This window comes from Brassica oleracea, chromosome C1, assembly GCF_000695525.1.
Source record: "Brassica oleracea var. oleracea cultivar TO1000 chromosome C1, BOL, whole genome shotgun sequence".
Lineage (NCBI taxonomy): Eukaryota > Viridiplantae > Streptophyta > Magnoliopsida > Brassicales > Brassicaceae > Brassica > Brassica oleracea.
This window is the reverse complement of record NC_027748.1, coordinates 40,635,187-40,650,990: the sequence shown is the minus strand read 5'-3', so window position 1 is coordinate 40,650,990 and position 15,804 is coordinate 40,635,187. Positions and strand designations below refer to the sequence as shown.

Here is a 15,804-nt window from a genome sequence, read left to right as displayed (position 1 = left end):
TAGGTTTAGAAAATAAAAATGTGCATAATGAAATGACCAAAAAGCCCTTGAGAAAACATGAATTCGGCCAAACAAATAGACGTGGAGCGACCTCGGCACGTCGCTGCGAGAGGTCGCTCCCGGGTCGTTTCTTCGCGAGCGACCTGGCTGTGTCGCTCCGAAGACGTCGCTCCAGGGTCGTTCCTCGCGAGCGACCTGGCTGTGTCGCTCTGAACTGGTCGCTGTGGTGAGGTCGCTCTAGGAGCTGGAGCGACTTCGCCTTATCGCTCTGAACTGGTCGCTCTAGGAGCTGGAGCGACTTCGCCTTGTCGCTCTATGAGGTCGCTCCGAAGCGTATAGGGCGAACGAGTTCATGGCGTCGCTCCGGTAGGTTGCTCTGGCTGGAGTGACTTGAGATAGTCGCTCTGGGCTGGTCGCTCCAGGCAGTGCTCGTCCAAAGATCACTCTAATCACCTCCTTTGAGCTCCAAATGCACCCAAGTGTCTCCAGGAACTCCATGTGGCACTCCAACACCTGATAGAGACTCATGTATGCAGAATGTAACCTAAACATGGCTAAATCCTAGTCTATATGATCAAAATGCACATGGATGAATGGATAAGATAATGGAAATATGCAAGATATCAAGAGACGGGTTCTTATATTCCGCTAAAAACTCTACCTTAAGAACCCCTCCCAATAATCATGCTCTAAGGTTACTAGGACATGAATTGGTTCTAGAATGAGTAAACTTGGGGAAGAGTGATTGTATCAGTCTGAAAAAGAAAGAAAGAACAATATTTAGACCAAAAAGAAAGAACAATATTAACATTAATAGGTGAGATGCAAAGTTTTGAGTAACTAGCTAGATAATTAATATGAATTAACCTGGCTGAGTCAAGGCTCGCAGGAAATGCGTAAAATTTTACCACCCTTTCGTACATATGGCAAATTTTACCACCCTTTGCCATGTCCCGAAGAGTTTGTCTGAGCGATAAAGAGAGATGTACACTCTCTCTCTTTTGCTATTCATTATCGAAGGTTTCTTATGGCATGGTTTTCAGGGGAATATAAGAAACTGTTTCTTAATTTTTTAGTTAAAAATTAAGAAATAGTTTCTCATATTCTCATAAGAACCTTGCCCTAAAAACTCTGGATAATGATGTTCTTGTGAGGTTTTTAGTGAGTTGGGAATCCCCCAAGTCCTCTTAATATAAGTAGAATTGGGGACACATGAGAGCATCTCCTTTAGACCAACTCCATCGGGAGTCTTCTAATAGGAGTTTTAAGCAAAAGTAAAAAAAAAATGAAAAATTCAAAAATAACAGAGAACCGTTGTCTAATTTGGGCATACTAGAATTGGTAGAAGCCTTTACGTGGCGGTTTTCTATTGGACCCCCTTAATGTCTCTCTCTCTCTTTCGCCGGCGTTTGTGCGAAAGAAATCAGTTTCTCTTCTCCCTCCATTCTCGATCACTCCATTCACTGCACCTTTATGCTAGTTAGTTCTTTCTAACTTTACTACTTGTTGTTGTTGTTGCAGACATTGTTGTGGTTACTTCAAAAGACGAGGGCGAGATGGTTGGATCTCCCTGGCGGCATTCTTCTCAGCATAACAGGCACTGAGGCTCTATACGCAGACATTTCTTACTTCCCGTTACTAGCGATACAGCTCGCCTTCACCTTATTTGTGTTTCCTTGTCTTCTTCTATCGTACTGCGGACAAGCTGCGTATCTCGTGAACAACAAGGATCATTACGATGACGCGTTCTATGCATCTATCCGAAGTTTGTTCCTAAACCTCTTTGCTTTAATGGTCTCTTCATTAGTGTTGAAACTCTCTTTTAATAATTCAGTTTCTAAAAAAAAAAAAATTAAGAACCTCATAGGGGTTCTCCCATTGGACTTTTACACAACTAATTACATTAATAGAGGTTCTAAACTTCATAAAATACACAATTAATTATTAAATTAATTTTAAGAACCATTAAAGGCTCTAACCAATAGAGATGCTCTTACAATCAGAGGTCCCCTCTGCTGAAACCGCCGAGAAATTAAAGAGACTAGGGAAAATTTAACAAATATTCCGTAATTAGCAAGTAATTAACAAGATATAATACTATTAATTCTCTTACAGTATTTTGGAGACATGCAAGGCGAACGTAACCTCAAAATGGATGACGGAAAAATTATTTTGTGAAAAAGAAGTTATGGCTTCTAGTATAAAATGTACATTTATTGTCAAACATATCAATAAATTCGTACAATGCATGCATGCTAGTCAAACAACACAAAACCTTTTGTTTTGTCTTTCTTTTTTGCCAAATATGTGAATTCCATAAATAATATGAGACAGAGTTTGTAAATTTACAAAAATGTTAGAACGAACCAAGGCAAAAATCATTAAAAACAAGGTTGAAACTCCAAAAAGAAGCTAATAGGAAGCTTAGATCAGCTACTCATAAAGAAGCCAGTGTTGCATAAGAGGATGGAAATGTTTCCGTCTTCTATTGCCTAGGATAGCGTCCCTTATATAAATCTGTCGATTTGCTTGAATATTGCCGTTGGAGTGGTAGCAATATATACCGTCATGGAGTCGTCGGTTGCGTTCTGTCCACAACGCATACACAACAGCTTGTCCCACAAGCCTTTTAACCAGGAGTGGGCAAAGATGAATCTCTGTGGGAGAGCCAATGCATAAAAGAAGTCCAAGTATGGAAAAAAGGACCTCTGTCACCTAGCCTATGAAGGGCCATTTTCCAGATGCTTTCACTGATCTCACAGCGAAGAAGTAACTTAAGTGGTCTCCTGACTCCTGGACCATGTCACATAGGCAGCAAGAATCATAAATCAAGATACCTCAGCTAGCAAGCCTTTGCCTTGTTGGTAATCTATCGAGGAGAATCAATCTAGAAATTAAAAGAGTGTCTCGGGACAGACCCTTTAAGCCAAATGTTAGACGTCCACTCCTGTTTTCCTGCTCTATTCTGATTGCATCCCATGTCCTGGGACCTAGTTGAGTGGAACTTTATCCAGAGGGATCCTCTGTGTTTTCTTTCCGTGAGAAAATTACCTTGTCTGCTCTTCGTATGAAGAAGCAGAGCCATTATCTTTCTCCATACTGAAAAGAATATTTGGCAATGGCAACGTTGATGTTTCATCTGACGAAGTTCTTACTGATCATCAACTTCATGACTGCTGGCATCGTTTTAGTCCAATCCTTGCATGGACCCAGCACGTGTATTTCAGATTCATGCATGTGTGGGGCACAAGCATTTATGAGTACATGGAAGCTGTAGTCTGTAGAGCTTGTATACATTTAGAGTTGTTTGGAAAGATACAAACAACGTGGCTCTCTAGGCATTTGCATGGGTTGAGGAAGCTGCAATTGCCTGAGGAAAGACCACAAGTACGATGGAATCGTTCATGAGTTGTGTATGAACTTGTGAATCAGTTCGAACTAAGATGCTACACTCAAATCTCTGTATCATAGGATTTTGAGGAGATTGCATTTCCTCAAATCAATAAACGTTCGAGAGGCTAAGAAAAATTCTTCTTACGCTATAGGGAAATAACACCAAATCTTAGGATAATGAAAAGAACAATGAGATTGATCCTGTCCTGAAAAACTCTAAACAACATGAACGACGGTCTTTGGTCATCCCATCCTCTAATCCTTAGGCTTGGTAATGCCCGATTTAGCATGTCCAGGGGGAAAATTACCATAAGCCTCGTTAAAAAAATGTCCATAGCATTTTACCAAAAGGAAAAAATGTCCATAGCACTTCAATGACTAAAATAATTTAGCTCCACAGAGAAATGCTCAGCCACAAGTCACAGAAATAGAAGAAATAAAAAGGATTCCATGCATATTTTATTAAAAAATAGTCACATGAAATGCTCTGTTTCTCCTTTAGGCCTTGGCTGTTTCAGCCTGTGTCCCAGAAAGACTATTTATTTCCTGTTTTTTCCGTTTGCACAACTGCGTCTGGCTGCGCTGCACGTTGCGTTTCACTGTCATTTTTTGCTCCTTTTGTTATATCCACATCAAATGGCTCCGACGGTGGCAAAAAACTGAGTTAAGTGACATTCATGCTCTTGACTTTGGAAGATTTTTTAGAAACGTGTTTGTAAGAACGGAAGTTTGAAGCATTTGGAGTCTATATGTAATGGTACGACAAATGGATGTAAAGACAATAGGTTTAAAGCATTCTGAGATAGAACTTAATATCAATAGTCATGATTAGTCACATGGGACTTTTTATTAACAACGGTGTCCGTGCCTGTGTTGACCACCTCGAATGATTTAGCAATAAACAGTCAGAAATCTCAGCGTGAAGAAGTTAATCCTAACAAGCGGTCAGGTAGACCGATCAGCTAAAAATCCTTCTGATAATGCTTCAAAAATATTATTTTGATCACTGGATTGAATACGTGGAAGGACCTAGCCATCATTGTTTTGGATCCATCCGAAAATTTTGAAAACCTTACAGAAAGAAAGATTGATCATGATCACATCAGCGTTGAGATAGTTGAAGGACCGATAGAAGGGAATAACGATGAGATTCTGTTACTCAAGAGCTCTAAGTACAGAAAACGAGAAAATTGAAGATTTGAAAGGTTATAACTTATAAGAAAGGCAAAGGTAGCAACAAGCAAGGTCAAAAATTCATTGGCAAGTCAAATGGTTGACTAAAGGTGAATGGCCAATTTGGTCCTAGTCCCCAACAACAATAAGAGCCTTTCACATTGTCTAAATATAACCATTGATCATTTAGTTAGTGTTACTAGTACTACGCTTAATCAAGATTTTCTAAGCACACACTCAAGAATGAACAAGGCTAGTGTGCCTTCGAAAATTCTGGTTAGACAAAAGTAAAAAAAGGCTATAAACAAATTTGGATTGTTTAATAACTAGATGTACAAAAAGAAGAAAAAAAACACTAAGAACCAAAAGCCAATTAATAAAAAAGATTTTATAGTTTGGAATTTACGTATACATCTTCTCAATCAAATAGTCTTCGTCGGAATGATGATGTTCTTGAGGCACCTGCTGATCAGAAGGTGTCTGGCCCATCGTAGAGTCCAAGTCGGATCGAGGTGCGGTTACATTGTTAGCAGCATGATCTATCAAAGTTATGTCATGGATACTGGAGCGTTTCTTTGCCTTCTTCTTCGCATCTTGCCTCAGGAAATACTTTTGTGCATGGCTTGCGACTTGCATTGGGGTCTTTGTCTTCACACTCTTTCTCGATATCTTCTTCCAATCTCCTTTCCCATATTTATCTAGCCCCTCCAGAAAAAGCCTGAAATATCATCAAAACAAATAAACAATCAACCAAAGTCCATAACCAAGTTTGACAACAATGTATAAAAGTTATTGAAGTTTTCTCTTAACATTCAACTATGATTTATGTATGTAGCTATAAAGGTTATACAAAATCAGGAACCATATAATCTAATACAAGATCATAATTTAAACTAAATGAGTAACAAAATATGGTATATTCTGATGTGATTACCTAACCAATAAAACCCTATAACAGTTCATCATCCGTTTATAAACTTTCTCCTAACCTAACAAAAAAAACCCTAAATCATCACCCCAATAAAAAGTTTAAATAGTTAATTCATACTTTCACCCAATCAACATAAACCCTAATTCATCAGTGTCTAGACTAACCTGTGTTCCTCTTCTGTCCAAGGTTTTCCCCTCTTCTTTTCTTTCTCCATATGTTTGGTCTGGGATGGGATCCCATCTGGATAATTAGTAGTAGGATATTGATCCGATTCGATAAGGTTAATATCGTGGACCAAAGCTTTGTAGTAGTGCTTCACCTCTTCAAGCGGTACATTAAGATGTTCGGCGATAGCCTCAAACCTATTGGGAGTATTTTCTGGGAACACCAACAGAAGACTCTCAAACAGTTTGTCCTCATACCTCGTCCACTGCTTCGAACCCATAAGATATGTTAGAAGCAACGACCAAGTTGTTTAGGAAAGCTCTTATCTCACAAAACAAAAGGAACCTGATATCTCTCGAGGGTTTTCACACTTTTCTCTAGGATTTATAGAGAAAATAATAGGGGAAATCACAAGATTCACCCTCGTCTTTTCTTTAATTTAGTGAATAGACCCCAAATATATTCTATTAGTATCTAACCCCCCCCAAGTTAATTATACTCTCAAATTATATTATGATAAACAGAATTCAAATTCAACAATCAGAAATATATAACCATAGGTTTATATAAAAGGAAAAAATTCGCAAAATAAAATCCAATATTGTTTAAAAGTCCTTGACTTTTAAATAGTTACACAATGAAATTTTATGTTCTGGTTTAAGCTCATGGAAGATTATTCGATTCAGAATCAGAAATGTTAGCATCCTGACCGGTTTCCAGCGCAACTGGCCCTTATTGTCGTTGCGGCTGCGAAGGAACTACGCTCTCTTGTCTTGTTGGCCAGTTGAGTCCCACATAGATGCCCCCCATAGTTCTCCCTTGTTGGCCAGTTGAGTCCCTATTGATGCCCCTCATAGTTCTATTTTGTTGGCCAGATGAGTCCACACCGGCGTCCCCCATAGTTATGTCCATGGTTCTCCGCCGCTTCATTACATTGTTCTTTGAGTTTTGCCAATAGAAGAAGTTACGTGCATAGATCGCCACTTGCATTGGGGTTTTGGTAACCAATAAGACCGCTATTTTGTCACAATTTCTCCCAAACCGCTCTAACCCGATCAGGAACCATCTGCATTGTGTTATTTTTTTCAGATTCAAATTATGAGTGTGAGATTAATCCGCTTTCAACCATGTTTCACCACCATCCAATTATTTTATGACATAACTGATTCAAATGAGATTAAAAGAAAAAAACTTATGGCCATAAAACATCTATGAATATCTTATCAGCATGCGAATTTCGTAGTAGCTAAGAAGAGAATGTGTTAGTCGTATTGATTCCAAATCATAGATCCACGGACAAAAAGAAAAGATAAACATCTTATCACTATGCGAATTTCGTAGCAGCTAATAAGAGAATGTGTTAGTCGTATTGATTCCAAACATAGATCCACGAAATAACACCATTGTATACTCTATCGACATTATGATATAATATATAAACTCATACGTGCATGAAAATGTAGATTTCATCAGCTATGGAAAACCTTTACTCATTATATTGTATACTTACTCATGTACCTCTATGTCCCATATAGGTTTCTCGATCCGGCACCAACTCGGCTCAACTGCATCGAACATCCCATTAGATAAAGCTATTTGACTCGATCTGATCTCTAGAAGATCATCGACCATTTCCTGGTGATGCTCCTTAACATCGACAACGGATTTCTGTAGACGCTGGGCTATACACTCGAACCGATTGGGAAAAAAGGCAGAGAACCTCTGCACTGCGTCCTTGAACTGCTCGTTCTCTTCTTGTGTCCATGAATTCACAGCCATAATTGCCAAAACAGAATAAGAAATCACGAAGTCGAGAGGTATTGTGAGTTTTGGAGAATTATATTATGCATGTCATGAATAACCAGCTCAAATAAAATATATATATAAGGCTTATCTTCTCTCTAATTTGGTAAGTTCTTTACTTTGCTATGTTGTGTACAGTCTCTTTATTATAATTTGTTCTCTTGAATTTCTTTCCTCTCGTTAAATAACCTACCATATTATTATACAATACCATTGAAAGTTCAATGTATTTATTTCATAGCATTAATGACGCTTTTAATCAATTAAATTGTGACACATGTATTAATTAGTTGTATTTTGAAATGTGGTAGTCAATAAAATTTAATACTGAATACATACAAAATTAATATATTGCAAGAATTTACAGCAAAGAAAAATTTATACCATTAATTTTTTTACCTAAATAGAAGACTAACGATTAGGCGGATTATTCGGGGTCGGGGCTAACTGTTAACAAATATTGATTTATTGTGTACAATCTCTTTATTATTGTAATTTCTTTCTCTTGTATTTTTTTTTCCACTCATTTAGTTACTTACCATGTTACTATATAATACTATTGAAAGTTCAATGTATTTATTTCATAGCATTAGTGACTCTTTTAGTCAATTAAATTGCAACACTTGTATAAATTAGTTGTATTTTGAAATATGGTAGTCATTTAAATTTAATATTTAATACTTACAAAAGAAATATATTGCAAGAATTTATAGGAAGGAAAAAAAACAGTATATCATTAAGATTTCTTATGTAATAGAAGACTACCAATTAGGTAGATTATTCGGAGTTTAGACGAGACTTAAACATTAACAAATATTTTATATTTTAGTCTTTGATTATAAAATTATTTTTATGAATTATAAAAATGTGAAATTGTATCCTTTATACATAATTTTTTTCCTAATTAAGTCAATATCCTAAATCCCACAACATGGTGCCTTTGTTGATAAACACAAAACTTGTCACATCAAAAGTAGTTTGCTAATTTCATCATTCTTTTTGGTTTTTAAGTCAATTCACTCTAAAAATTACATATACAAAAAAGATTAGAAAATTTATAGATTTTCACTAACATTGTTGCTTGATTAAACAGATTTAGAAAAAAAAATGATCAATTTAAACCAAATTTAACTGATTTAGAACAATTCTAACCAATTTGAATAACATAAATCAGATTTATGAAAAATAGTTTTTTTTTTTTATAAAAGGTTTTCATATTATGAAAATAGTTACTTAGGGGGATTGCCTAGATATTGTTTACACCGATTTTTAGAATATTGGTGTTGTCAAATTCAGTTTAGTACAAGTTCAGTTTGCACTGAAATGTTCATACAAAATGGCATTTCTGTTTTTGAATCGAATTCCAAACAACATACTGATTCTCTTGAGCCTCTCCTATCACGTACTCTTCGATCCAAGTGACATATGAAAACTCTAGTTCGGCTAGTTGTGTCGGTATTATTAATATGGAATTGCTAAAGTACTAACATATATTTGTGTAAATCAGTCGTTGTCTGGAAAAGATAAAAGAAAAATTACTAGTTGATCATTTATACTCGCCTCAACGGTAGTTCATTATAAAAATTTTACTAGTTGATCATTTTATCCACGCTTCCACGGTAGTATTTGAGAAAATATGATAACTTGTAGAAACATTTACTAACTGATTGTTTACCCGCCTCCACGGTAGTCCATTAGCAAACATGGACAACGCTGTAAGAAACATTTACTAGTTGACCATTTATCCCTTTCTCAAAAAAAAAAAAAACAAATTACTAGAATATGAATGTGGTAACTTCATAGAATCATAGAAATGTTAACTGAATCAATTGCACAAAATAGTAGAAGAAAAGAGAGAACTTTTTTTTTTTTAAACTATGCCTAGACATTACTCAGAATAAAAAAAAACAACTATGATGAGATATGCGTTGTTGAATCAAATAAAAATTAGATTTTGATCTGTGATTTCAAAGCATATTATTTTATTTTTATAACATTTTGTTTAATAGAAATTATAATGCATCGATAATTTTTGTATTTCAAATATATATAAATATTTTATTTAAATTTACTTACATTAATTATTTTATTATTATTTTAAAGTTGAGTTCTGACTTTTAAGAAAAAATTACTATCATATAGTTTTAGTCTAAATAATCAAAATTTATATAAAATAATTTTATGGGAAATGTCATTTTTAGTTTTATTAGATTTGCATAAGTTTAGATTCCAATCTTAAATTTGTGATACAACGAAAATGTTAATTTGAGATGTTAATATATTCATATTTTAGGTTTCTAAAGAGTAATTTTTAATATAATTTTTTTAAAAAATATTACATATATTTTATTCATAACATGTATTGTAATACAATATCATAAAAATTTAAAATATATCTCACTTGTAAGAAAAATTCATTGTAAATTTAATATGTATTGCATTGATTTAAAATATTTTTATTTTACAGAATAACATTATTCATAAAATATTTTGTTTGTGTGTTTTAGTATTCTATAATCAAATTAAAGTTGAAATACCTACAACTACATAATAATTGTTTTGAAAACTATATAATTATAGAAATAGAATAATTTATTTATTTTAAACGAACTAGTACATTTCTTAAAATATTTTCACTGGTCAATTTTTTTAAAAATTTAATATATTGTTAAAACCTTATCATATGTAATTAACATATTGCATAATTGACGACCTATAGAAATCTATAATCGTAAGAGAATCAACTGTAACATGTTCGATTATAATACAAAATAATACTAATTAAATGTAGATATTTATTTTATAAAGTAATAATATCTACAGTTTTATTTTATAAATTATGATTAATTATCTTTTATTTAATATTTACTTTTATAATATTTTTATAAATTAAATTATATTGGTATAACATTATGTATATACACAATAATGTTATTGTGTGTGTGTATATATATATATTCAATTTTAAAATGTACAAATTAATTATTAAATTAAGTTATTTAATATATCTATTATTTAATTTAATATTTAATTGTATAATATATATACATATAATATTATAAATTTTATATTGTGTATATAAGTAGAATTTAAATTAATATAAATTCATAATAATAATTACAAAATCTAATTATTTGGATATTTATAATGTCTTAATACTTTAAAAAACTGTATATTATACTTTATAAAAATATATAGCAGGATATTATTAGATTACATCTAAAAATCAGTGTGAATTTATATATTTTATTTAATTTTTGAAATATTTAAATATTTAGTTAAATAATTAATTGTTAGGCAACATATTAACATACATAATTAATATAAGGTTTTTAATTTAGTAACATCATCCGACAAATCAAAATAAGGCTAAATAGTGATCATGTTTTAATAATATAGATAAAAGTTGCAAAACCTAACAGATTACAAAATCTTTTTTGGGTTTGTATCTTTGTAGACTATATGCTTACCTCATCTGTTTATTTTAATCTATGCTTATGTGATCATTTGTGAATATAATTTTAATAATACTATTGACTAATCAGTGTCCCTGAAGTTTGTCGTATTTACACAAAAAGCCACTGAACTCTATCATCTCCATTATAAAACCACCTCTTTCAAACTATACTCTCAAACTCTCTGTAAATCCGATTAATCTCGACCCGACCCGATTCTAATCCGAAATGGAGGCCCATTATCGCAACCACGGCGGAGACACCTCCTTCTCCAGCCTCCGCGTCTACCTCAACTCTCTCTCCCACACTCCCTCCCGCTTTTCCCGCCGCGCTATCTCCGTCTCCACCTCATACGACGAGATGAGCCGCGTTCGCGCCGTCTCCGGCGAGCAGATGCGCCGCACTCTCCGCTGGTACGACATCGTCGGACTCGGAATCGGAGGGATGATCGGCGCCGGCGTTTTCGTCACCACCGGCCGCGCTAGCCGACTCCTCGCCGGTCCCTCGATCGTCGTCTCCTACGCAATCGCCGGCCTCTGCGCTCTCCTCTCCGCCTTCTGTTACACCGAGTTCGCCGTTCACCTCCCCGTCGCCGGCGGCGCCTTCAGCTACATCCGTATCACATTCGGTCAGTGTACACTCTCAAAAACCTCCGTCACCGTTAAAATTCAAAATCCGTAACCGTTTTTTTCCGTTACAGGCGAGTTCCCGGCGTTTATAACCGGAGCGAATCTTATAATGGACTACGTCATGTCAAACGCCGCCGTTTCGAGAGGATTCACGGCTTATCTCGGATCCGCATTCGGACTATCCACCTCCGAGTGGAGATTCGTCGTCTCGGGTCTCCCAAACGGATTCAACGAAATCGATCCCGTCGCCGTTCTCGTCGTCCTCGCCGTCACGTTCATCATCTGCTACAGCACGAGGGAGAGTTCGAAGGTGAATATGGTGTTGACGGCGTTACACATTGCATTCATCGTGTTTGTGATCGTGATGGGGTTTTGGAAAGGAGACAAGAAAAATTTAACCCGACCCGCTGACCCGGAGAATCCGTCCGGTTTCTTCCCTTTCGGAGCTTCGGGTGTGTTTAACGGAGCGGCGATGGTTTACTTGAGTTATATAGGATACGACGCCGTTTCGACGATGGCTGAAGAAGTAAGAGACCCGGTCAAAGACATCCCCATGGGAATATCCGGCTCGGTCGCTATCGTTATTGTACTTTACTGCTTAATGGCTATCTCCATGTCCATGCTCCTCCCTTACGATCTGGTCCGTTGAAAAATAAATAATTTTCTTTTTTAAATTGATTTGACGGTAATGATCAAGTGTGTGTGTGTGTGTGTATGCAGATAGATCCTGAAGCACCGTACGCGGCGGCGTTTAGCAAATCGGAAGGATGGGAATGGGTGACGAAAGTGGTTGGGATTGGAGCAAGTTTTGGGATACTGACGTCGTTGTTGGTGGCGATGTTGGGCCAGGCTCGGTACATGTGCGTCATCGGACGGTCAAGAGTGGTCCCCACTTGGTTCGCTAAGGTCCATCCCAAGACATCAACACCAGTCAACGCTTCCGCTTTTCTTGGTAAGTTAAACAAGTTTTGTCTTAAAACTCTTTCAACCCTTTATTTAATTAAATTAAATATTTAACAAATCTAATAAAATCTTAAGAAAAGGTTAAAAACAACGTAAATCCCGTGAAATTTAATATAACGTTACGTTGGATTTTTCCTTTCGTCAAGATCGGGTTTATGTTTCCTCTCTGTTTTATTTTCATCAAGTGATAAACAGACAATGAGTGGGGACCCAATTTAAAAACAATTGTTTTTTTTTGTTTCTATGATCTTTTTTGGATTTGAGTGTAATGTGTAGATCAACACTTTCCACGTGATAACATACATATACGTGTACACAAGAAGAAAACAAAACCAAAAAAATCAAATATTTTTAAAAAATATTTCCCAACTAATTTTTGATTGTGATTGTGGCTGAAGTCGTGCGGCTCCGACTGTGTGACTATATTAATGTAGGCCATATCTTATGTTCTTATGTGATTGTTTTGGTGTTGGTTCTTGATTTAGAACATAGAATCCGACAAAATGTCGTGCTCGTGTTATCATCAACTGGGTTCAAAAAGTTCAGTCTTTTCAACGGTTTTGATCGTGACATATTGTTGGGTCTCTTTGGTCTCTTTTTGTTCTTTAACGTTACCTTTTGAAGCTCTCTGTTTCGTAACTTTACACAAACTTATGCGCATGACATCTTTAGGTCAGGTCATTGGTCTGGCCACTAATATAAAAATTGGCTAATTATTGTTGTGTAAGATCTTTGATGAATCATTATTTAAATTATAAGTTTCCCGAAATGGTCAACTCGTGTCGTGGTAGCGAATTTAGACCCACAAGTTACTTTTGTTTGCATATTCGTTCGTGTAAGCATTGTTTACTGATCTAACGAGTTTGGATACTATATTATATAAACCGAAAATTATTAAGAAACAAAATATACTTATGTTTTAGACTTTCTAAAAGACTATAAGCCGTCTTTTAAGAGAAAGTGTTTTGTTTTAAAATTTATAAATCTTGAGACGTTGATCTAGTCTTTTAGGACATAGCACATATATATAAGGATAGATTTTGAACGTGGAACTAAACTCTAATCTTTACTAAAAGAAAAAGAAAATACTCTTATCCACCAAGCTAATGGAACAAATTCCTCCAGTATCTTCAAATTGTTTTTGTTACATAATCAGCTTTATACATCTTAGAATATATCTGCGTTATATCAAATACTAATATGAATGATTGAGCTAATTAAAGAATATGGATTTTTAATTAGCATATCCTTCTTCTCAAGTACTAATTTTGTATTGTTTCTTCAGGAATCTTCACGGCGGCGCTCGCACTCTTTACAGACCTAAACGTTCTCTTAAACCTCGTTTCAATCGGAACCCTCTTCGTCTTTTACATGGTTGCAAACGCGGTTATATTCCGGCGTTACGTGGCGGTTGGATACACCAAACCATGGCCTACACTCTCCTTCCTCTGCCTATTCTCCATAACCTCAGTTTTCTTCACATTAGTCTGGAAACTCGCACCGTCCGGTTCACCAAAGTGGTTCATGCTTGGAGCCAGTGGTGTGGCGGCTATAGCCATCGTGCAGATATTCCATTGTGTTGTGCCTCAAGCTAGAACTCCTGAGTTTTGGGGAGTACCGTTGATGCCGTGGACTCCTTGCGTTTCGATATTTTTGAACATATTTTTGCTCGGATCGCTGGATGCTCCTTCGTATATCAGATTCGGGTTCTTCTCCGGGTTGGCAGTGCTCGTGTATGTGTTTTATAGTGTTCATGCGAGCTATGATGCTGAAGGAGATGGATCTCTTGATTTCAAAGACGTTGAAAGTTTTGAAGGAATTAACAGAATTTTGAGTTGAAAAATGCTTTATAGTAGACAAAACTTGGTGAAAGCTTGTTATGGTCTAAAAAACTTCTAGGGGTTGTTTAACAAGTTTATTTTTATGAATAAAACAGCCAATATGTTATTTTGTTGGCAAGTAGAGGAAGGACTCGAGGGCGTATTGGTACATAAGATAATAAGACATTTTACATAATTGGGCAGTTTAAAGTATATATTGATGTTACTTGACATCCTGTTAAATTTAAAAATGTACAGTAACTCGTATATAGGTGAATCCGATGTTATCTCAAGAGAACGCAAGAAAATATGTGATCAGTGATAATCTCACAACTGTATTACCATGAAGTAAGTGTTTTAGGCTTTTAGCCAAAGAAAAGAAAAAGAAAAAAAATAATACTATGTAAAATATAAATTGAAGTCAAAGCCGCTGACAAAAATAAAGATCAACGACTTTTGTAGCCATCAAGGCAAGCTGTGCAAAAAGAAACTAGTGAATGTCAATTGTCAGAGTCATAGTCACAGACTCACAGGCTTGCCTCCACTTGTCATGACTTTCAAGATGTCGACACTTTGACAGTGTATGTCTCTTGATTTCCATTGACCTCCTTTTTTACTTTCTTAGAGATTGTATTTTTGACATTCGCTTTACAGAAATAGAATATTCTGTTTCCTACAAAAACAAAAAAATATTCGAAAGGGACTATAGTATAACAATCTCGAGTATAATAATAATAAAAAATCTCAATCAATACTCCTATATTTTTATGTACATGCGTAAGTTTTCTTCTATGTAAAATAGCAGAAAAGATCGCAATATGTTACCAACCTATTTGTGAATGCGATAACCAAATAGGCATATTTCTTTTCAACTTAAACAGTTTTCTTTTTTTATATGTTTAGGATTTCTTTTTCCTAATCACTTTAGAATTTGTATACTTTTCATTTATCTATGACGGTCTATTGTAATTCCCTATATATATATAAAGGGCTCCATAATTATGAGATATAGACAATCTCTTTCTCCCATTAATTTATAACACGTTATCAGCACAAACTCCCTATTTTCCTGAGTTCTAAAATCGACCAGAAACCCTATTTTCCTTTTCTTTCTCGTTTTGAAACCTTGATCATCATAAATCCTAATTTTTCTTTCTCTCTCGGCGGTTACCCTCTCATCCGATAAAGCCATCTGATACGACTAGTCAATCCGACGACGCGATAGAAGCTCAATCGATCCGACGATCCGATAAGTACCCGACTATACGATCTGTTCGTATCCTGACGTACCGACGACCAAGCAATCCCGATAGCGCATCCGATATACGATCCGACTGACGATCCCGACTGCTCTTCGCGACCCGACGATCCGATCCGGCACGTACCAGCCCACGAAGTTCTTCTCGATTCTCGGTGGTCCGTTCTACCCTTTTGGAGGTTAAGGTAAACATCTAAACCCTAAAACCTTAAAA

At 35.6% G+C, this 15,804-nt stretch overlaps 3 protein-coding genes across 3 annotated transcripts; 1 reads left to right on the top strand and 2 right to left on the bottom strand.

The window, feature by feature from the left end:
• Window positions 1-4,870: 4,870 nt before the first annotated feature.
• LOC106301508 (transcription factor DIVARICATA-like) lies at window positions 4,871-5,987 on the bottom strand. The gene is made up of 2 exons (XM_013737928.1): window positions 5,662-5,987; window positions 4,871-5,284 (listed from the first exon to the last, which is right to left on the bottom strand). The coding sequence occupies exons 1-2, from the start codon at window positions 5,940-5,942 to the stop codon at window positions 4,969-4,971; spliced, it is 597 nt and encodes a 198-aa protein (XP_013593382.1). The 5' UTR covers window positions 5,943-5,987; the 3' UTR covers window positions 4,871-4,968.
• Window positions 5,988-6,394: 407 nt separating this feature from the next.
• Window positions 6,395-7,441, bottom strand: LOC106340352. Its single transcript, XM_013779235.1, has 2 exons — window positions 7,173-7,441; window positions 6,395-6,728 (listed from the first exon to the last, which is right to left on the bottom strand). Exons 1-2 carry the CDS (start codon window positions 7,439-7,441, stop codon window positions 6,395-6,397), a joined length of 603 nt encoding a protein of 200 aa, XP_013634689.1.
• A 3,539-nt stretch (window positions 7,442-10,980) lies between these two features.
• Window positions 10,981-14,511, top strand: LOC106294899 (cationic amino acid transporter 7, chloroplastic). The gene is given in 5 exon segments (XM_013730605.1): window positions 10,981-11,548; window positions 11,621-12,189; window positions 12,270-12,501; window positions 13,798-14,314; window positions 14,316-14,511. Coding segments are annotated over 5 exon segments (1,749 nt in total). The 5' UTR covers window positions 10,981-11,148; the 3' UTR covers window positions 14,347-14,511.
• The last annotated feature ends 1,293 nt before the right edge of the window (window positions 14,512-15,804 follow it).

What these genes read in the sequence shown, in the direction of transcription:
- LOC106301508 (XM_013737928.1), bottom strand. Translation starts at nt 5,942, where the DNA reads ATGGGTTCGAAGCAGTGGACGAGGTATGAGGACAAACTGTTTGAGAGT. An exon ending in TGGACAGAAGAGGAACACAG is followed by an intron (nt 5,285 to 5,661) that starts GTTAGTCTAGAC and finishes ATGATATTTCAG; the next exon opens with GCTTTTTCTGGAGGGGCTAG.
- LOC106340352 (XM_013779235.1), bottom strand. Translation starts at nt 7,441, where the DNA reads ATGGCTGTGAATTCATGGACACAAGAAGAGAACGAGCAGTTCAAGGAC. An exon ending in TGGGACATAGAGGTACATGA is followed by an intron (nt 6,729 to 7,172) that starts GTAAGTATACAA and finishes AACACAATGCAG; the next exon opens with ATGGTTCCTGATCGGGTTAG.